The sequence below is a fragment of the Typopeltis vanoorti genome, chromosome 20 (assembly GCF_054136105.1).
Source record: "Typopeltis vanoorti isolate ZY-2024b chromosome 20, IOZ_Tvanoo_1.0, whole genome shotgun sequence".
Taxonomy (NCBI): Eukaryota; Metazoa; Arthropoda; class Arachnida; order Uropygi; family Thelyphonidae; genus Typopeltis; species Typopeltis vanoorti.
In genome coordinates this window covers 39,772,248-39,794,890 of record NC_143568.1, presented here as the reverse complement: position 1 = coordinate 39,794,890, position 22,643 = coordinate 39,772,248, and the positions used below count along the sequence as shown (strand labels likewise).

General features: G+C 35.8%; 1 protein-coding gene across 14 annotated transcripts in view; it reads right to left on the bottom strand.

Annotated features, from left to right (window-relative positions):
• The window catches only part of LOC150095389 (uncharacterized), a 613,991-nt gene that overhangs the window by 429,568 nt on the left and 161,780 nt on the right, over positions 1 to 22,643 (bottom strand). For all 14 annotated transcript variants that reach the window (XM_090410424.1, XM_090410425.1, XM_090410414.1 and 11 more), the window contains one exon: positions 13,167 to 13,469. In XM_090410424.1, coding sequence (XP_090266550.1) covers positions 13,167 to 13,469 — 303 coding nt within the window. The remainder of the gene's footprint in view (positions 1 to 13,166; positions 13,470 to 22,643) is intronic.

Sequence of the window (22,643 nt, the reverse complement as noted above, 5' to 3'; positions counted from 1 at the left end):
CTTGTACTCAGCAGGATTACTATCGCAACGACTAGTCATCAGTAGGGTAAGACTAATCTGTCATCTTTATTATCACTTTGAATTCTCGTGGTCTCCTATAATATATGCTTGCATCAACCTTGAGGTTTATCATCCCAACTTTGTTACTCTTATTAATGTTCTCTTGGGCTACTATAGTATACTACCTATAGTTGCAACATCTGAACACATAGCTTCAATTAGTTACAGGGAATCAGATGTCCTCAGGCATAAATGACTTGGTTTCTGAAGCACATCCTATAAATGAACATACACAAGAAAATGAAAGATCAACTGGAATCTTCCAATATCCATTGCAAGCAAATCTGACATTTTCTTTTGCTGAACATCCATTTCAGCCACTTGATGATCTGCCATTTGATGCTAATTTGTATGAAAGAAAAATTATGAATGACTCAGTCCCAAGAAAATGACTAACATATAACAAAGAAAATAGTTGCTTATATTGTTCATACTGTTTGCCTTTTGAGTCTCTCAACAATTGTAATCCATCACCCTTTGTACATGGCTTTAGTATGTCAAATGTTCAGCAATTTATCAGTGTTGTTAATAATGGCACCTTAGATAATTTTTTTGCATCTTCACTAATTAAAAAGAAAGAAATGTTGAAGCAGAGGAGTATTGGCATGAGGATTATAGACAAAGATGTTAGGCGAGCAAGAAATTCCTTTGGGGTCACAGAAATGAATCTGCCTACATGCTGGATAACGAGGTTCTGAATCATGGCAATTTTTAGCCAAAGTGCAGTTGATGGCAAAAAATGACCGTATTATGGGAGCTCACATTTCTGAGGTACAAAACAAGTCTAAACAAAGAATCAAACGATTAGAACAACAATGAAAGTCTCAAAGTAAAGGCCATGTGGACTTCTTACATACCCAAGTAAAACAACTACAGAAAAAACCCGATTTTACGTTTTCCTGCCATTTAAGTCATTTTCCATTGGTCCCATCTCAAGGCCTATTCTTATGATATATTGTTTTCCTACCATTAACTTGATGTGGACATTATTTCCCGTGATTTGCATTTTTTTCTCGGGTGTCAACACTGATTTTCAAATCTATTTCCTCTCATTCAAATAGATTCCTGCAGAAATCTGTGCATTTCTGTTCCCAGATGGTGTTGCTTTCGGCTATAGTTTCGTTTCCGCCATCATGGTGACTTGCACACTTGCAGCAGTGATGAGCGATACCGTGATTTTTTTCAATCACAGTATGAACTGATAGATTGAAGTTTTCATATCAGTAATTTTAAACTCTCAGTAGCTCGTGGCACCCGTAACATGTTGTGATGTGATTTCACATTCACAGTGCTGTATTGAAATCATTAACAAGGATCATACACAAATTGTGAAATCACATTCACACTTCTACCAAGTAACAGCTGTTACTCTTGAATATTAGATATCATTGAATAAACCACATCGTGAAATATCGCTTCACTAGCTTACAGTGTTGGTGTTCGTAGTCGCAATTCAGAAGCACGTAGTGTATTGCAGAATTTCTGCTACGTAATTTAGCATGTGATAGTTGCTTTCAAGTTGCGGTGGTGGATGATCCATGTTAGTAACATGGAGGAAAAAGACAGAAAATATATTTCAGTAGAAGAAAAGATGGCAATTCTGCGACGTGTAGATTGGCATGACGGAACACATGTGTGCAATTAGCAAAAGATCTTGGACTCTCCATGTCCAAGATAGTAAAAAAACAGGTCAAGCATTGAACTCAATGCAAAGCAATCTGGCGCTTTGTCAAAAAAATGAAAATATATCCGGACATCGACATACAATGAATTGGATAAACTGGTGGCAGAGTGGTTTGTTTCTACGAGAGCATCGGGTATTCCAGTCAATGGTACTTGAATTTGCTGCGAGTTTGGGGATTAATGGTTTTACTGCATCAAATGTATGGATTGATAGTTTCAAGATTCGTCACAATATTGTGTATAATCAAGTATGTAGAGAAAGTAATCGTGTTGCAGGGGATACTGTAAACCAGTGGAAACAAACTAAAGACTATTATTCAGGACTATGAACCAAAAAATATTTTCAATGTTGATGAAACTGTGCTCTTTTATAACATTCTGCCAAGTAAAACATTGTTTTAAAGGAGAAAAGTGTCACGGTGGAAAACTCAGCAAGCAGAGGGCAACTGTTTTGCTCATGGTAAATGCTGATCAGGGAAATTACCTCCACCGGTAATAAATTTAAAAAGCCAAGGTATTTTAAGAACGTGAAAAATCTGCCTACTAAGTATGATACCAACAGCACAGCATGGATGACCAGCAGCATCTTCACAATCCACCATGCATGCTCTGGATGCTAAAATGGGGACAAATCACCGCAAAATACTACTACTAGACAAATGTCCAGCACATGCTGAAGATCTGCAGCTTAGAAACATTAGATTAGTGTTCTTTCCCCCTAATTGTACAAGTGAGCTTCAGCCATTAGATCTAGGCATCATCCATGCATTTAAATGGAAATATAGAAAAATGCTTGTTGAAAAAGCTGTGTTTATGCATGCTAATGGTATGGACCCAAAACAAATGACCATATCAATCCTTGATGCTATGCATTATGTGGCTAAAGCATGGTTGCATGTTTTGAAACCATATCCAACTGTTTCCAGAATGCAGGAGTTACATTTGAGGAAGAGGAGGAACAACTACAGGAGGAAGAAGATATGTCAGAGCCCAACTGCTGGTATGTGATGGGCGGGTCTTCCTCATTTCAAGACTATGTTGATGCTGGTGTGATCACATTAATGGTACCAAGTGTAGAAGACATCCTTTCCAACCACCTTGGTGAAGAAGAAGAGGAAGAAGTGGTTGAAGAAGACTGATCAAGAACTTACAGTCCCCTACTAGTAAAGAAGCAATGGAAGCTATCTCTGTTTTGAAGCAGTATATTACAAGTGCATCAGGAGATAATGGGGCATTTAATGTGGAGAGGCAGGTGGAACTTATACGAGTGCAGAAAAAACAAAAACAATCAAAGATTTTTTTAAATAGATAAATGTAAGTAATTGTAAATTCATTTATTGTCAGTTATTAAATTCTGTAATCTAGTACATAGTCACATACTAGCAGTAAGTCATCTTTTAGCCTTTTTTTAATGTTCTTAAATTTCCTGCTATTTACACTTTTTTCCCATCAGTCCCCTAGAAAGTGTAAAAAGGGATTTTACTATATTAACATGTTAATCCAAATTATGGAGAATATGATAAAAGAAAGAAATAGTTGTGAAGTTTCTCAAGCAAAATATTATTCTATTGAAGTTGATTCAACACAAGATAATTCATCCATCAGTCAGTTTAGCATTATTATTCGGTATGTGCTTAAAGGTGTTACTGCGAACGACTATTTTCAGTTGTGCCAAGTAATGATGGTACAGGACAGGGACTTTTTACTTTTTGATCTATTGACTGAAACATTACAGCATCTTAAAATTGATCCCAAAAAATGTTTATCTGATAGTACAGATGGAGCTGCAAGCTACCATGGTCAGTATAATGGTTTACAAAGTAAAATTACCGATGTGGCTGATCAATATGTTCATATATGGTGCTATGTCCATATCTTCAATTTGGTGATAACTGAAACAAAATGTTGTGTGCCTGCAGTTTCTTTTTTCAATCTGCTCCAGAATTTAGCAACTTTTGCTAAAACATCATACACAAGAATGGCTGTATGGATAAAAGTTGTAAAACATCTAGAACAAGAAAAGATGAAACGATTAAAACTAATTGGTGAGACAAGATGGTCAGGAAAATCCAATGCAGCAACAACTATATTTGGACATTTTGATGATGCTGCTGTCAGTACTTTTGTGAATCTATTGACATGCTTATCAATGATACAAGATTCAGACAAGTTTGATGCAAAAACAAAACAAGAAATAAATGTTTTACTTCAAAGTCTTCTAAAGTTTGAAACATATTGACAGCATTTACTTGTATATATTTGAAACTACAGCCATGTAATCAAGTTATTTACAGACAAGTGGTTTAGATATGTTTACTGCATGGGGTTTAAGATTCAGCTACAACAAAGTTGAAGGTACAGACAAGCACATTTGATAACGTACACAGCAAGGCACTGGAATTTGTAAATAAATATACTGACAAGCTTTCACAGTTGAATATGGATAAAAAACAAACATTGGAAATTGACTCTTTGGAAACAGCATTGCCAGTTAAGAGGCAGAGGAAGAAGAAAAGAATGGCAGATGGGTTTAGAGATGAAGGAAATTCCTCAGATTCTCTAGCTGAATTTTGAGTAAACGTGTTTAACCTAATAATGGATTGCATTGTCCAATCACTAGATTCACGCTTTGTACAACACAAAAAGTTGTATAAAGATTTATCCTGCTTGGACCTAGCAAAGTTTAAAACTATTGCAGAGAAGGGCCTTGAAGATGAAGCTTTGGAAGGTATTATTAAGCTGTCTCCACAAATCAGCAAAGATCAAGTAATATTGGAATTTTTTTCTTTTGCTTTGAACTTTGGTGTATTAAAGCTATTGCTTAATGATGGTGAGAATATGGATTCCAGTTGCAACAAGTGTAAAATTTGTAGCACTTGCCCATTGTGTGTACTAAAAATTCTGACATCCAACAGACTTCATGAGAAGGCATATGATAACCTTTATGAACTTTATGAAGTCATTTACACACTATCAGTTACTCAAGTCAAATGTGAGAGGACATTTTCAAAGCTAAAGATCATAAAGACAAGGCTAAGAATTCACTGTCTGAGGAGAACTTGGAATCATAAATGTTGCTATCCATGAAAAGGAATTGTTAGATGAATTGGATGCAGAAGCAATTATTACAAATTTGCACTCTCATCTGGTGAATTCAAATGATTGCTCTTAATATAGTGGACTGCATGAAATATGCTTTTGAAGTACCTGTTAATGTGTATAAAATGTTCAGTACAAGCAAACTATTTAAAAATTCAATTATAACAATCTGTATTTACATTTATCTACTGTATACTGACAGTAATATGTACAATATATGTACACTGTAATTACTAACAAATATACATTTATTTCACAAACATTTTAATTGTGCTTTTTTCTACTTATGTAATTTTTGAAAATTTTATTTATTTCTTATAAAAAGTAAATGATAGTCTTATAAATTGTGGGTGGGGCCCCCCCATTGTCTCCTGGCAACCAATATTTTTAGACCCAGTCTGTCTCTGGTGGTGTGAATGATGTTGAAAGTTTTTCCACTTGGTTATACTATAAAAGCCAAGAAATTACATTCTTGGTTTAATCCTTTATCTAAGTGTAAGCAAACAAAATTTGCAAGTTTAGTCACTTCACGATTGGGCAACTCGTATATAGAGGGTTAATGACTTCACATTACTTGCCTTAGCCCATACTGCAAAACACACATCCTGTGTGTTTTGCACTGTATGGATGTGTGTTTTGTATAATGCTATATGCATAATGTATATATATATATATATATATATATATATATATATATATATATATATATATATATATATATATATATCATTATAGCAGTATAACTATATGTATAATGCTATGCATTACTAAGGCAAGTGAAGTGAAGTTCATTGGCCTCTATATACAAGTTTCCCAGCCGAGAAGTTACTTCAAGCGAAAAGTTTGTTTGCTAACACTTCGATAAAGGATTAAACCAAGAATATATAATTTCTTGGCATCTTTAATATATAGTATAAAAAAGTGGAAAATTTTTCTACATTTACCTGTAATCCAGAGTATTTTAGTAATAAGGTGCGACACCTTTCGGCTACTTGTATATGGAAATATGACTTCTGCATTACTTCAACATTGGTATCATTTCTGGGTCTGGCACCCACTGGTGAAAGCTCAATAAAGGTTGAAACCAGTCTGGGTAATGACCCTTCCCATAATGCATAGCATTATACATGTCTGTAAGGATATGTGCTTTGTATTATAAGATACTAAGGCAAGTGATGTCAAGTCATTAGTCCCTATATAAGAGTTGCCCAGTTGTTAAGTTACTTCACACGCAAACCTTGTTTGCTTATGCTTGGATAAAGGATAGAACTGAGGATATAATTTCTTGGCATCTCTAATTTATGGTGGGAATGATATTGCACAACATGTAGAAGGGAGGCAATGATTAGGAGAATTAAAGGTGAAAGAATCAAGTGTTGTTGGGTTAGATGTTAATAAGGTTGTGTAAATGAGTGACATACCACCACCATGCATTTTTAAATAATGTGTACAAAAGCATTACCATTTTTCACTATATAATTTAAGGAAATTACAACATACTAGGATATACATTAAAATAAACTTTAATATATTTCAATATTTCAGCAACGTCACGTTGCCATTTTCAAGAACTTAAGTACAAGACACGTGCACGCAGGCACAACAAAACAGTAAGTGAGGAAGAAGTAGGTGGCTCTTATTTCTCCTAAAGTCCTGATTGTGCCCACTAGCTAGCAATGTTGGTATTCTTGGGCGATTGGGCTGAAGGTCTTCTGATGTAGGTTTCCCAAATTTGAGGAAGTCTCATGCAGCCAAATTTGTTGAGGTTTGGATCGTTTCTTAGGGCTGAAGCTGATTCCATGAAAAGCCTTTCATATCTGTATTTGCAAAAGCATTACCCATGCCCAGAATCTGGTTATTTAAGGGAAGGCTTGCAGTGGGGGGAAGGCTCTTTAAGGAGTGGAAAGAAGGCAAAATAATACCCCTTTCCAGTTATAGACCAGTTTGTCAGAAGATTGAATCCTTTAATTTTTCTTGTAACCCTAGGTAGGACCCTAACCAGGTTAGCCCTGCCCTTCACAAACCCATGCTGACCATGGGTCTGTGAAGGGCAGTTCTTGTTTCAGCAATCTACTTATGTTTTATGACAGGTGACAAATGCATTGGATTTTTGGCAGGGAGGGGGGGATTTGCAAAAGGCATTTGGGAGAGTGAGGCAAGTCCACCTCCTCATCGTGCTCCCTGCATAGGGTACACTCCCTACAAGTTAACGGACCACTGTGAAGAACAACAGACAAATCAGTAGAAGAGGATTCATATCCCAATGGTGAAATGTGCTAAAATCTTCAGAGGAGCAGACCTTTATAAACAACCTGGGCTCAGCTGGGTCTGGCTGTCAGTACCTAGTTAGGGACCCTACCTTGAAGGATTGAAGGATTCAATCCTCTAACAAAGGGAAGCAGCTTTGTCAGTACTGACACAAAAGTTGAAGTCTCATGATGACAGTAAAGCTTGTGATTAGAAAATTACAGATGGCAATACAGGTCATTGTGTATGTCTAATACTGCATAGCAGAAAGCAAATGGAGTAACTACTGCTCTATTCTCTCCAGACTAACCACCATGGCAAGCAAATCTACACAAATGGCCCCAAGTTCCCGACATCCTTTAAATCTGACAGGGGTGCGAAGAATCTCCGAGCTCAAAATGGTATGTCCACTAAAACTAAGAACCTGGAATATCACAACCCCTTGTATGAAGCAGGTAAGCTAAGAAACACTATTCAGGAAATGAAAAGACTTGGAATTGGGATTTCAGGATGAGTGAAGTTAAGTGGCCAAGATCTAGCAAAACTCATGACAGTATACCACTCTGGAAGTAGTGAAAACAATCATCGAAACAGAGTTGGAATAACATTAAACAAAGACACCAATAAGTCACTGTTAACCTTCATCCCCTACTCAGATGGGATGATATTATTAAAACTGAAAGGTCAACCACTAGATATCAATCTCATACAGATCTATGCCACTGCTGCTGACAAGAATGATACCAAGATCAAAGAATTTTATGATCACTTAAAAGAACTAATGAAAAATACAAAGAAACATGATCTCAACATCATCATGGGTGATTTCACTGCTAAAGTTGGGAAAGGTAGCAGTAGAGATATAGTTGGCAAACATGGACTGGAAACAAGAAATGAGAGAAGTCTTATTCAATTCTGCCAAGAAGAGGAACTAATAATCAAAAACTCATGGTTTAAGCTACCACCCTGAGGGCTATATACTTAGCAATCACCACAGGATAATAATACAAATATAGTCAGAAACCAACTTGATTACTCTTGATAATTAATCAATGATTTCAAAGTTCCATAAAGAGTACAAAAACCTATCCTAGTGTGGATATTGCTTCTGATCATAATCTACTGGTAATAGTTAAACATAGACTGAAAGCTATATTTAAGAAACATCAACAAAATAGGTTTGATCTAGGAAAGTTAAAAAAAAAACCAGAGATAAGAAAAAAACTGAGTCAAGATCTGAAAGGGGATCGCAGAAGCCCCTTGTTCTTCTTGTTTACTTTTTTATATTTTCAAAAAAAAAAACTTTTTTTGAAACATTAAGCAACAAACTCATATGGTAACCTAACAAAAATTGGTCTACTCGGCAGTGTATAGATTATTTGGAATTATTGTTCCAACTCCTCTGTAACGAATGCACCCAAGTTTGAAAATAAAGTTGATGACATTATTAGACTCCATTAACATCAAATGACGATTAAGGCAAGGATGTGTGCTGTCATCTCTCCTTCTTAACATATATTCACAAGACATATTTCAAATAATCTCAAAAGGAAGAGAGGAAGAGATTAATGTAAACAGTAAAATCATCAATAACATCTGATATGCCAATGACACAGTACTCCTGGCTAACAATATTCAGGATCTTCAAAATCTTCTCGAACTAGTGTACGAAGAATGAAAAAAAAAAAATGAGATTAAGAATAAATGTCACCAAAACTAAATTCATGGTCATAAACAAGAAACCAAAAATTTTTAATTCAGCACTTTCTTTAAATGGGAAACAAACAGAAAGAGTGACAAAATTTAAAATCTCAGATGCTGGTTAAATGAAGAATGCAATCCAGAAATGGAAATAAAAGTTAGAATTGAAATGGCAAAAAAAAAAATTTCTCCTGATGAAATCAACACTGTACCCCTAATTTAAATTTAGAGCTTAACATACACATGGTTAAATGCTGGCTATGGTCTGTACTGCTGAACAGAAACTTGGACCTTGAAGACATTAATAAAAAAAAAAACTTGAAGTCTCTGAGATGTTGTTATACAGATGAATGTTAAAAATCCCATGGACAGCAAAAACGTCCAATCAAAAAGTACTGGAACAAGTAACGTAATTATGTGAACTTTTTAGATAACATAAAAAGAAGGCAAACTGCATATCTTGGTCACTCACTTCATAATGAAAAATATAAGATACTTCAATTGATTATAAAAGGGAAGATAAATGGAAGAGGATAAGGAAGACAAAAAAAATCTTGGCTGGCAAACAGATAGTGAACTGGGATGAACTCTAAAGGACTGTTCAGAGTTGCTGAGAATTGCCCAAAATTTGCCAAGATGGTCGCCACCCTCCAACAGGAAATGGCACTCAAAGAAGAAAGGCATTTGATGGATTACCATATAATATAACAAATTGGTGTATACACTGCAGAAGATGGGATTAGATAGCAGATTGGTTATATAGATTGAACAGCGACTTTCTGAAAGATACCAGCAAGGTGACTAGTGACATGCCTCAGGGTTCTTTTCTTGGGTCTACTGTTTAACTTATTTCATGTGGATTGACTGGGGATCTTCAAATGCTTGCTGGTGATGCAAAATTAGGTGGAATTATCAGAAGTAGTGCTGATGTTAATTCTCTATAGGAAGATATAGACTTAGCTTGGACAGATGAGTGGGGATTGCAGTTTTAATATTAATAAATGTGAAGTGTTACACTTTGGGATACAGAGATAAGGCTACATACTGTATTGGTGGAGATATACTTGAGGAAGTGGATGAGATTCGAGATCTTGGAGTGATGGTAGACAGTGAAGTTCCGAGGGCACATCACAAGTGTTGCAAAGACTGCACATTATACAGCTGCTATGATAAAAAGTACAATGACAAGTATCCATAAGGAGGTGCTGCTGCTGCCTCTATTATAAGGCAATGGTCAGACCACATATGGACTATTGTGCCCAGATTTGGTCACCTAGTTTTCATTGTGATGTGGAAACAATAGAGAGGATCCAAAGACAAATGACCAAAGTGATATTAGCATTCTGGAGTGTCAGTTATGAAGAGCATTTGAGGGAATATGGATTACAGAGGTTGGTGGATAGAAGGAAAAGAGAAGATACAATAGAGGCCAAGTTATTTAAGGGATTCTATCAGATTAATACAGAAGGAATTATAAAAAGAGTGGATGCTTTGGGAAGAACGAGCAGCCATCCCTGGAAGTTGTATAAAGATGTGGTGAAGAAAGGTGCGAGGAGTAGATTTTTTATGTGGAGAGTTGTTAGTTGAGTGGAATGCATTGTGAATGCAGATAGTGTAAATAACTTCCTAGCTCATTATGATAGACATGTTGCTGGTTGAGTGAGCCTCCCATGATGAGTGTTGACTCCATGGAGGTTAATATTGTAAATTCTTTGAATCAGTTTTTACAAAATCGTGTATATGTTTTTAAGGTAATATAAGACTAAAAAGGTATTTAAGCTACTTCAAGCTTCCATTACACAGGGTTGTGAGGTCCACACTTGGTTGTGGAAATTCATCTTGCACCTAAATTCATTGATAGATGCCCATGGTGGGATTGAGTAATTTCCTTTATTGTAGCATCCATTATGCTATAGAAGTCAACCTTAACATAAACCTGGATTATGCTTATTAATGTTCTTAATATATATTTTTCGAAAGATAGAATATCTGCTATTATGCTTAGTTTCCAGTTCAGGCTGATAGTTTATCTTAGAGAAAATCTCTCCAATATTACAGGATGAGTTTCCACTTACGTTCAATTATCTCCAAGTTTCTACTTAATTCCAGTGCTTTCTCCAGCCCTTGAAATCTCATTTTTTTTGCCTTGGCAATTTTATGTAAGTATTTTCTCCCTATATACATGCTATATTTGAAGAACATATTTTCAATTGTTAGTCTTTACGCTTAGGCTACTCATGTAACCTGGGAGATAGTCTAGTTTCTATTTGAGGATTGGTTTCTTGGCTTCATGAGGAATGGGGGGGGGGGGGAACACTCTCCCATGATGATCCAAGTCCACTTTGTGAGTAAACACTATCTTGCCCTACCAGGCAGTTAAGCTACTAACAAAGCTAACTCTGAATCATTAGAACACACAAATCTCATCATGATTAGGAGGATCTGTAAGTTAAAAAATGAGGTAGAAAAAAAGGACATGGTTTGAAGATATAAGTTCATGGACAGGATCACATGGCTATGCAGAAGCAAAAAGGAAAGCCACCAGCAGAGAGAACTGGAAGGACATGGTGCTGCATCCTCTCACTGAGGAAGCTACATGATGATCCCCACCTGTTTGGAGATAAATTAAACCCCAAATAGAAAAGTCATTCATGGAACTGCATTTTGCATTGGAATTAAAATCTGAACTGAAAAATAAAATTGAACAGTTTTTCTGGATTTCTTGTGCATCCAAAGCAAGGTATGACAATATTTGCTCATGGCTAATGATCTGATACATGGTATTTGTTAGGAGTGATGTATTCAGATGCTCTTCAAAGAAGAAATTTGAAAATGATTACTTGCTATAGGAAATTAAATTTTGCAATTTGAAAAACCTAAAATGTCTTAAGAAAACCCAGTAAAACTAAGTAGCTAAGATATTTCACTCTGAATTGAAATAAGTGGAAAACAGGTTGAAGCTTGTCTACAAAAAACATTTCAAATAGCAATGCATGCAAAATTATTTATAGGCATTGAGGATAAATTCCCTCTGGATTAAAGAGAATGTCATATCAGAAAATAAATTCCACATAATTTATGAAGGTTGGTTATAATAGATTTCCTTTACTATAAAGTTGATACTATGAGATTTTGGCTGGAACTTTTCCCAGCCAGATGAGCTAGGAAGAGTTAGCGTGTTGACTATAGTGAATTCACTGTAGTTGACAATTTCTATGAACATGCTATAGCAAATGCCACTGAAGGAAATTCTCTCAATATGGTGAGAAAAGTATGCCAAAAGATCATGTCAAATTCCCATATAAATTCTATTATGAAGCTTCCTATAACAAATTATTTCTTTGGTTCCTACAAGATCATTACAGGGCAGGTTGACCTGTTGCTAATATTACAAAAACAATTACTTTTATTAAGTCTCAAAAAATATGGATCAACTTTTTCCACAATGCAAAAGAATCAAAGCCCGGCTAGTACAGGGCTTTTTTTTTTTTTTTTTTTTTTTTTTTTTACATCAAAGACCAAAGCAAAGGCAAGTAGCAGAAATGCAGATTATTCCTGGAAACTAACTATAGAACCAAAAGATCAGAAGGTATTTTGTATTTCTAGTATTAAAGCACTCACAAGGAAGATCCAAAAGAAATTTTAATTTTCCTTTCTCCACAGAAGCCTACACATTGAGATCAGAAGGTGGGATATTCCGAGTAAGCAAACTGGAGATAAAAAAAAAAAAAAAAAAAAGGCAATTTATTGCAACAATTTGTATAAGAAAAAAAAAAAAAAAAGCACATTAAAACAGAAAATTCTGAGAATGTTTTAAAATTACAAAGATACAGAATTCATGCTAAACATGTTTCATGTTTGCAAATAGCATTCCTCTGATCTCTCCTCCCAACAGGTAATACAAATCAACCTTATGTATATTCTATAAATTCTATCAAGTGACAATGAATTTCCAAAGCAAAACTTAACACACAAGAAATCCACTAAACATTTTCATGTATGACGATGTGCAGTGATCCAGCAATCCCTACCTTAAAAATGAAGATATAGCCAGTACAATGTTATTGTGTGTATGCTTCAGGAAAGAGATGCAAAACTTTCACTTACTCAATTTCCCCTACTCTACATAAGAAAAAACAGTGCTTTCACATTGACATTACTTTTTTCTTTTGAAAAAATAAACACTCGTAAAGATTCAAAAATATATATCCATTAAAGGAAGCACAATACTTATATGCAAAAAAATAGATTGCATAACAATTGTATTAATAATAATTCTTCTCCCTTCCAACAATATAAAGTATTAATAGTTGTTATAGCAACTAATTACAATGACTAATTTAAAGCCAAAATATTCATTACTATCATTAATATACCTTGCCCTTTCCATTTTGTTTACTGACACCATTCATAGTGTCATACTTTTGTGTGGTTATCTTTTCTGTTGATGTTGATACTTTTTTCTTTTCCTCTCTAGTTACTTCCTTTTTCTGAATAATTTTTTCATCAGATTTTATTAAAGGAGCATATGAGTTTTTAGGACTTGTTGGTTCTTCACTACTTTCTGATGAAGACTTTTTCTTTGTGTTTTTTCTCTTTTCTGTTTTTTCAGATTTAGTTGTAATGCTCCTTGAAGAATGAGTTGATGTTACAGAATTACCAGTTCCTCGCCGTTCATGCTGAAAATAGGTAATTAAATTTAAGGACAATCTACTAATAAATATGAAAACATTTATATTTAGCTTTGAAACTAATTAAATTTAAAAAATTCAAATTTAAATTATTCAAATTTGCCCAAAAGCAATGTACTAATCTAAAACGGCCATACTTAAAAAAAGTAACGGTGTGCTTGATAACAGAAAACATTAAGACAAGAGTCATTCAATGCAAAATCAAATTAATCCAATCCTCTAGATGGAAGTAAATATTGACTTTTCTGGAACCTATTAATTACTAGCCATTTTTATTTTACCAATCAACAGAATTTTCACAATTTTGGAGCATTTAAGTTGTGGCATATCACTTCTATTTATCTACATTTTCAGAAAAATTACTTTTTTCATGATAAACAGCCACAAACCTTAGGTAGCTGCCATCTTTTTAATTAAATTCAATTGGTAATTAAATTGAAGAAAGAGTACAACAGGAATTGTATCAACACTACAATACTCATTCAAATACTCTTTTTTAGTACACCATGTGTTCCAATAATTCCAAGCCCCTATAGCAAAAAATGTATTGAACGAAATTCAAACTTGGTGTAAGTACACTCTGGAACATGAGTGTTTTGATTTACAGAAAAGAAAACAAAAAGTACAAAATTCTGCCACCAGCAGACAAGTGATGCTAGAATCTCATATTTGCATAATCTCACTGCTTCTACTGATGAGTTGGTGGATATAAGAAAGGCCAAAACAGATTCATGTCATTCTGATAAGACTGAAGTTCTATGGAGCTCATCTTACTGAAATATTCATTGATAGTCACTTTACTATCAAAAACACGGCAACGTTAATGCTGCACTTTGATAATTCTGGCATTTGAAGGATTGGAGAAAAGGTCCAATGATAATAACTAATCTTAAAAAAATTTTAAAATAGCAAATCATTAGCAGTAAGGCTAGAACGAGGGATGCAAACTGATTATTCCTCAACAAGTCGAAGCTGCAACTGCCATCATGGAATGCAGAATGAATAATGCACAAGGGTTCTGCATTGCTTGGTTAATATCAAGGCAACTGGACATGCCATACTCAACCATGTGGAAAATCTTGCATCAAATGCTGTAAGCTTTTACCATACAAGAGCTCCCATACTCAAGCTTTGATTTATGGTGATGCAGAAATTCATGAAGTTTGCCCTGACATCTTAGCTCAAAAATAGAGTGGATGACGTATGGTCCTTGGAAGTTAAGAGATATCAAGTTAGGTATCAAGAGATGCTGTGCATCTTTGTTCCACAACTGCAGCAGCAAAGATGCCTTGACTCTACCATATTCATGCAGGATGGAGTAGCACCTAACATTGGATTGCCAGTACAGAAAATGTTACAGAAACACTCCACAGAACACAGTGATTGGTTGTGCATTTCCCACATCATGGCCACCTCATTTGCTTGATCTCAACCACTGACTTTTGGCTGTGTGTGGGGGGCATCTGAAATGTGTAGTATATGAAGGACATCTTCCCGATTTAGCAACCTTGAAAGACAAAATAACGCAGCATGTAAGGCAAATCAATACAGATCTGTTAAAAGATGGGACATACTGAACCACATCTGTAAGTTATACAAACACGAAAATTTATTTGTTGCGTCTCTTCTAGCCATTATTGTTTAATCCCAAACCACATGCTTATAGCAAATGTCCCATGATGGCAGAATTTTGTACTATTTTATCTTCTATAAATTAAAAATCCATGTTACAGAGTGCATACTTACACCAAGTTTGGTTGAATTTTATTCAATACATTTTTGATACAGGACTCTGAATATCTCCTCTTTAATTATGGCCACTGTGTATGTCATTTATATACAGTAAACTCTCGATTTAACGGACTAATAGGGGCTAAGGGGTGTCCTTTAAATCACAAATTTTTTAAAATAAAAATATCTGTAACATTATACTGCAATTTTATCAATATTAGCACTGTAATAACAAAAAAATTGTTTTACACACAATTTTTACACTTTTAGATAAGTTAATGTTCGATGTTGAGGAGGTTGGTTTAGATAATCCTGCTTTGAAAAAACTTTTTTTTTAACTTTTGAATTCTGCTGTTTTTTCATAATTAACTCCCTAAAATTACGAAAATGTGTACAATAAAACTGCCGCAGAAAGTCGCACCGCGCGATAAAAGAACCAATTGCGATTGGTGTGATCACGTCCTAATCATTCGCCGAACATGTTTTATGAGCAGTTGACTCATTTATGTGGGCTAAATTACTACAGTGTTTTTCCAACATATGATGGCCTATTCACCAAAATTTGTTAAAAATAACAGGAAATTAATAACAAAAAATAACCTGTTAATTTAATTATAAGCAAATCTTGGTTAAAAGCATTTTAAAATTAACAGGGTGTTAATTTTCACGTGATATGCGGACCAGAAATTTGGTCCATTAAATCAATATGTATGCCCAAAATATTTTGTTATGATTGAAGTATTTCTTCCATGAAAAAAAAAAAAAAACTGCCTAAAAGCTTACAAACACAAAAATAAAATAAAAATTATAAACAGCTAACTTTTAAGCCCAAAAATTATGTGGAACAGAGAGAGAGAGAGAGAGGGGGGGATTCTGAAATATAATACTCTTGATAAGCAACTATAGAGCAAAATGGTCCCATTCCATTATTTTCATTCCTTAACCTGCCAACTGGATGAAATAGCCAGACCACTCACATTTAAAAATGGTGAAGACAAATCTGAGATTAACATCCAGTGCAGCCCTTGGTATCCCATGTGATGACTGATGCGGTATAGAGTCATCATGTGGGATTAACAGCCAGTGCGGCCAAGGGCCGCACTGGATGTTAATCTCCCTGGACATCCAGTGAGAAGTTGGCTACAGGAGCAAGATTTGCAGAACTTAAAAGTAATTACTAGGAAAAAGTGGAGCATGGCAGAAAATCAACAAGTTGTGCAGTGCTTCTGTTGTTCAAACCCTTCAATTAGGGTTTTTCAGAAACGAATGTTCCAACTTTGGCTTGAACTACACCCAAATTCGAAAATTTTATTTGAAAGGCTGATGCAACAGAGCAGCTTCATTATCAAATGAAAGATATTTAGTGAACCTGAAGCACTGAAAGCTCAAGATGTAAAAGGAGACAGTACTGCAGGGCCGAATTCTCCAAGCTTGCTATACAAGCTCATCAATTGAGAAAGGAGTAATATTTATTTGTTAATAAATGCATGCATTTATCAAGCATTCCATTTAAGGCTTTTATTTTTGTAGACAGAAGATGTCTTAAGCTTGCATGGCAATAATCAAGCTTTGTGTTGTGTATCGAAGGCCAATGCTTGCTCGTCTAGTCAAAGCTACCTTGGCTTGCTCGGTAGTAGGAGCTTCCAGGTGCTCTTAGCAGCACTGTGATTTCATGCACACATAGCCATTTCACGTCGTCTCACTCTGTTGCTTAAACACAGGCCATATGCAGTCAACGTAGCTCTAGCCAGTGAGCTTCAGCCAGCCTTTACAAGTGTGCGTGTTGTTTGGGAAAATTAAGTTACAACCAACTTTTTATGATGTTATTGACCAGTTCATAAAGAAGAACTGTAGGGTAGAATTTGTATTCAAGTAGCTAAATTGAAAAAGATAGAATATCATTTATAAAATAAATGTATTCGTATGATTAAATGTACATAAATTTCTACATATATAGTTTTAAATGGTCAGTAATTCATTATACTGCTAATCAGACTTCAATCACACCTCTCACTCCCTGAATGATAACAAGAGCAAGCATGAATTTCAAGACCAGCATTCACCCCTGCTGTACTGGCCCTGAATTGACTGAGAATATGAATGTAGCAAAACCAGATCCCAACGTGCAAAATGCTGAAAATGAAAATACAGCAACGGTTGAAAGGAATCTATCAGAATAGGAACAAGAACTCTCCACAAAAATTACTAAGCAAATGGTCAGGCTTCCAGTATTTTTTTTATGTTGTGCTGATACACAAGAGGTTGGTTGATCAACCTATAGCACATAAGTACCATGTATGGGTAGTGGGTTGGAAAAGGAGGAACTTGTGTTTACATTTGATTTAAATGACTAAATTGTATTCCTTGGGAAACACAGCAGGGGAGCAAAGAACTGCTCCACAGTGCAGCAGTTGCAGGGATGAAGGAGGAGGAAAAGAAACTTCTGTTTGTTTCTAGGTGTACTATGAAGGGCTGTTGAGCAGCAGCTGCATGTGTTCCAATGAGCTCAGTACTGAGTGGAGGAATTATTGATGTTATTTCAGATGAGCATTTCCCATGGAAAGATTTGTAGAATTACATATTCCAGAAACCAAACATCTGTGCAAAAGTGTGGGGAGAGAGAGAGTTAGTAAGAGATGGGTCATTAATAAGTCTAATTGATCTCCTCTGTATTGAGTCAAGCATTTGAGAGAGCTTTTAGGGGGCCTGCCCCATATGTGGGAGCAGTATTCGATAGCTGAGCGGATTTGTGATTTGTATAATGTTAACAGCTGTTCAAAGGTGAAGCAGTGTCTTGAGCAAAAGAGAAATCCTAGTTTTTTTGAAGCTGAGGATGCAATGTCGTAATCCGTTTATGCCAGAAGAGGTTTGATGTAAGGGTAATTCCAAGAAGAGAGATCACAAACTGTCTTGAAATTTAGGAATCATCAAGAAGAATACTGGGAAAAAATGGCTCTATTTTATGGGAAATAGGACAGAACTGGATTTTATTAGCATTGAAATTGATGAGATTATCTGAACCCCATTGTAGGATGGCTTGGCAATTAGAATAGAATTGAGGGTGGTGGTTGATGTTCTGTAGGTTGAGGTAAGTTGTGTAGGGTAAAGTTTATCAAATGAAAGCGAGGAGTGTAATGTGCTGTTGTCTGCAAAACTGTATTGGGTTGGATGTCAACTGAAGTAAGCTGTTGATATATAGCAGGAAGAGGGTTGGTGAGAAGACAGAACCTTATGAAACCACAGCATTAGTTGAATGGTGAGAGGATAGGAAACCATCCACCATCACACACACAGTGTGCATCCAGACAGAAAGCTAGCAATCCAACTACAGAAGTCTTGAGGTTGAGATTCACTAAACTTCTCCATGGCATTTGTCCAGAGATGGGCGACATATGTGAGAAGATCTCCTGTTGATCAGTAGCGATGGAATCCACACTGGTGGTTGTTGATTAGGTGGGTATCTTCAAGGTAGTGTAGGAGTTGGGAATTGATTTTTTCCATTACTTTAGAACAGGATTGAGGTAGGTGAGATAGGGTGGTAGTTGGACAGCAGTGACTTGTTACCTTTCTTGGGAATAGGTTGAATATAGGCCAATTTCCAGTTTGTGGGATAGATTCCCATGGAGTAAGAGAGAGAGAGAGAGAGAGAGAGAGAGAGAGAGTGTGTGTGTGTGTGTGTGTGTGTGTGTGTGTGTGTGTGTATATATATATATATATATATATATATATATATATATATATATATATATATAGGCAACATAGGAGTCAGTTCTGGTGTGCAAACTTTCAGGACAATTGGGGGAATGCCATCAGGGCCAGGAGACTTTTTTTGTGTCTAATTTGAACAGTATTTTTCTGATCTCATCCTGGCAAAAGGATATAGAAGGCATTGTATGTTGGGTGTCTGGAATGGTTGGGGGACATTCATCATCTCCAGTTATGCATGCATTGAAAGCAAAGTGTGAAGCCAGAAAATTGACTTTTCTGTGAGTGATGATGCAATAGAGCTAACTAGGTATGATAACAGTGGGAATAGTGTTGGGCAGAAATTACGGCCAACTGCTTTGGTGAGAGACCAAAAGGCTCAGCTGCCGTTTGGACAGGCTTTTAGTTTCCTGCTTTTTGCTTTTTCAAACTCTGTTTTGGAAGCATTGATTGCTTTTTGTATCTATTTCAGGCTTCAGTATAAGCTCTAAAGTAGGATGGGGTTCTTGATTTCAGCCAGCTACGGTATGTCTGGTATTTCATCTGAACAGCCTTGGAACATCTTTTGGAGAACCAGGGTTTAGTTAGGGAATGGCAGTTTAGAGTAGTGTGTGGAATGTATGTATCTATGCCAGTGAGGATTACTATGGCAATAAGTTCGGTGCATATGTTTGAGTTGGAAAGCAAGCAATAGTTCAACCATGGGAATGTGGCATAGAAGTTGCAGAGGCTGTCCCACTTGGCACTGTTATAATGCCAAGTGGGCATTACCCAGGAGGCTCACTACTTTCACTGTGTATTTGGAGGGGTCATTGGTGAGGAAGAGATCTAGGATGTTTGGGGAGTGGTTCGGGTTATCTGGTATTCTGGTTGGCATCTGAACAAGTTGTGCAAGGTCGTTAGTGGTGGCACGTTTCAGCATCGAGGTAAGTACCTCAACAAAAACTGAAGGAACATCTACAAGAAATCAAAAGCTGTAATGGCTATTCCTACCAGAACTATTGGATAAGCAAATCAACTTATGTACTCAATAGCCTACATAGTAACATCTGAAATTGGGCTATAAGATTAGTGAACCCAAAAGCAGTAAGGCTCAGAAGTGGAAGCATCGACTGGAGAATAAAATTCTTAGAGCAGAGGTGAGCAATTTGAAAAATCTTAAGGAAAAGAGGCAGAAAAACCTGAAAAAAACCTCATAAACAGGTATAATATTGGAACATGACCTATCGATGAAGTATTAGAGGAACTGAAGCAAAAAATAGTTGCAGTTTCAGCTAAAATAAGAAGATACAGTGCACACATTAAGCAATACAAGCAAAATTCGATGTCTTGCATGAATCAGTACCAATTTTACAAGAAAATCGATAGCTGCAGGAATGATAATTTTAAACAAAATAAATATAAATACTACAGACAAAGAAAATACACTTATATTTTTGCAAAACCTATGGGACAACCCTAAAAGGCACAATAATAAGGCTAAGGGGATTGAACAAATTACGAATGAATCTCAAGAATAAAAAATGGACCAACTGAAAATAACAACTGAAATGGTTCAAAAGCAAGCTAATAGGATAAAAAAAAATGATCAACACCTGGGAAGGTTGAATTACATGGCTACTGGTTGAAATATCTCACAGGCTTATGAAAGACTTGCTACCCAATTTAACAAAGTTCTGAAGGACAAAGCAAAGAGTGGCTCACAGAAGGCAAAATGTTTTTGATCATAAAGGATAAGGGAAAGGTCCAAGCCAGAAAACTTACGACCAATAACCTGCTTGCCAACAACTTTTAAGTATACTAACTGACAAAATATATAGCTATCTTAAAGCAAATTCATTTTTTCCAATTGAACAAAAAGATAGCAGCAAAAATTCAAAAAAGGTACAAAAGACCAATTGCTGATTTACAAAATGATTTTGAAAACAAACATTCAAAAACCAGTCTTCATACGCATGGCTTGGATAGATTATAAAAAAGTGTTTCATTCAGTGCCTCATAGTTGGATTTTAAAATGCACAGAACTATTCGGTATTAGCGAAAATGTATAAAAATTCTTGCAAACCAGCATGAAAAATTGAAAAACAGTGTTGGTTCTGAATAAAGAACAAATTGGAAAGGTAAACATAAAAAAGGGGTGTTTTTCAAGGAGACTCATCTCCTTTATTGTTTATCTTGTCATTGATCTCTTGACTGTCATTGATCCTTTAACTAGAATTTTAAATAAAACTGCTCATGGTTACCAAACTGTGCAAAGAAGTGCAAAGATATCTTACCTTACAAGGGTGGTCTGACACGTTCTCGGCCTTGACCATAGATGGCAACACTATCGGCAAGTTTTTTTCCCCCTAAGTTGGTACATCTTTGAAATTGCAAGTCATTCTATCAAGTAGTGTGTTTTACAGCTGTCTGAAGCAAAAGTATTGTCTGCATCCCTTGAAATGGATAAAACTGAGTATCGTGTGGTTATAAAATTGTTTGTAAAAGAAGATTTAATGCCAAAAGAAATTCATTCGAAGTTTATAAAAGTTTATGGGCACTCTTCTCTTTCGTTTTCGACAATTAAGAAATGGGCTGCAGAGTTTAAACATGGGCGTACCAGTGTTGAAGATGATCCACGTGTAGGATTTCCAAAAAAGTGGAACAACACCAGAAATCATTGATCAAGTGCATGATATGGTATTGAATGACTGGAAAATCAAAGTGTGTAAATTGCTGAGACTATAGGCATTTCAAAAGGATGTGTAGGATATATTTTGCATGAAGAATTGCATATGAAAAAAATTTGCACAAGATGGGGGCTTGCTCACAGCAGATCAAAAACACTTGCATGAAAATCTCTGAACAGTGATTGGAGTGGTTTAACAACAATAAAACTGATTTTGCACATCATTTATTACTATGGATGAGACTTGGATTCACCATTACACACCAGAATCCAAACAGTGGACAAAAGCCAGATGTTCAGCACCAAAGAAGACAAAGTCAGTTCCATCAGCAGGAAAGGTCATGGCATCGGTGTTTTGGGATGCTAAAAGGCATTTTGTTTATTAATTATCTTGAAAAGAGTAAAACACTAACCGGGAATGTTATTCCGATCTTTTAACCAGACTAGATGAAAAAATTCATGAGAAAAGATCCAGTTTGTAGAAGGAAAAAAAAATCCTCTTTCATCAGGACAATGCACCTGGCCACAAAGGAGTTTTGGCAATGGGAAAATTAAGAGATGTACACTATGTATTGTTGGAACATCCACCCTATTCCCCAGATTTGGCTCTCTCTGACTTCTATCTCTTCCCAAAACTATAACTCTTCCTTGCTGGGCAGCGTTTTTCTTCGAATCAAGAGGTGATTGCAGCTGTAGAATGGTACTTTGCAGATCTTACTGAGAACCACTACAGGGATGGGATAATGGTGCTGGAGCATTGCTGGAATAAATGTATTAGTTTTAAAAGAGATTATGTTGAAAAATAAAAATAATTTTGAAATTAAAAATTCGTTTTTTCATTGTTAGACCGAGAACTTTTTAGACCAACCTTGTATATACATGGACGATCTGAAGCCGTATGCAAAATCAGAGATCAACTTGGATAATTGCTTAATACTGTGCAGATGCTAATACATTATTAACAGCTTTGGCATCAGTGTTTCCCCACAGCAGAATATTGTTCTTCAATGTGACTTAACATTGGTCACACTGCGCTGTTGTCCATTTCAACCAAGCCA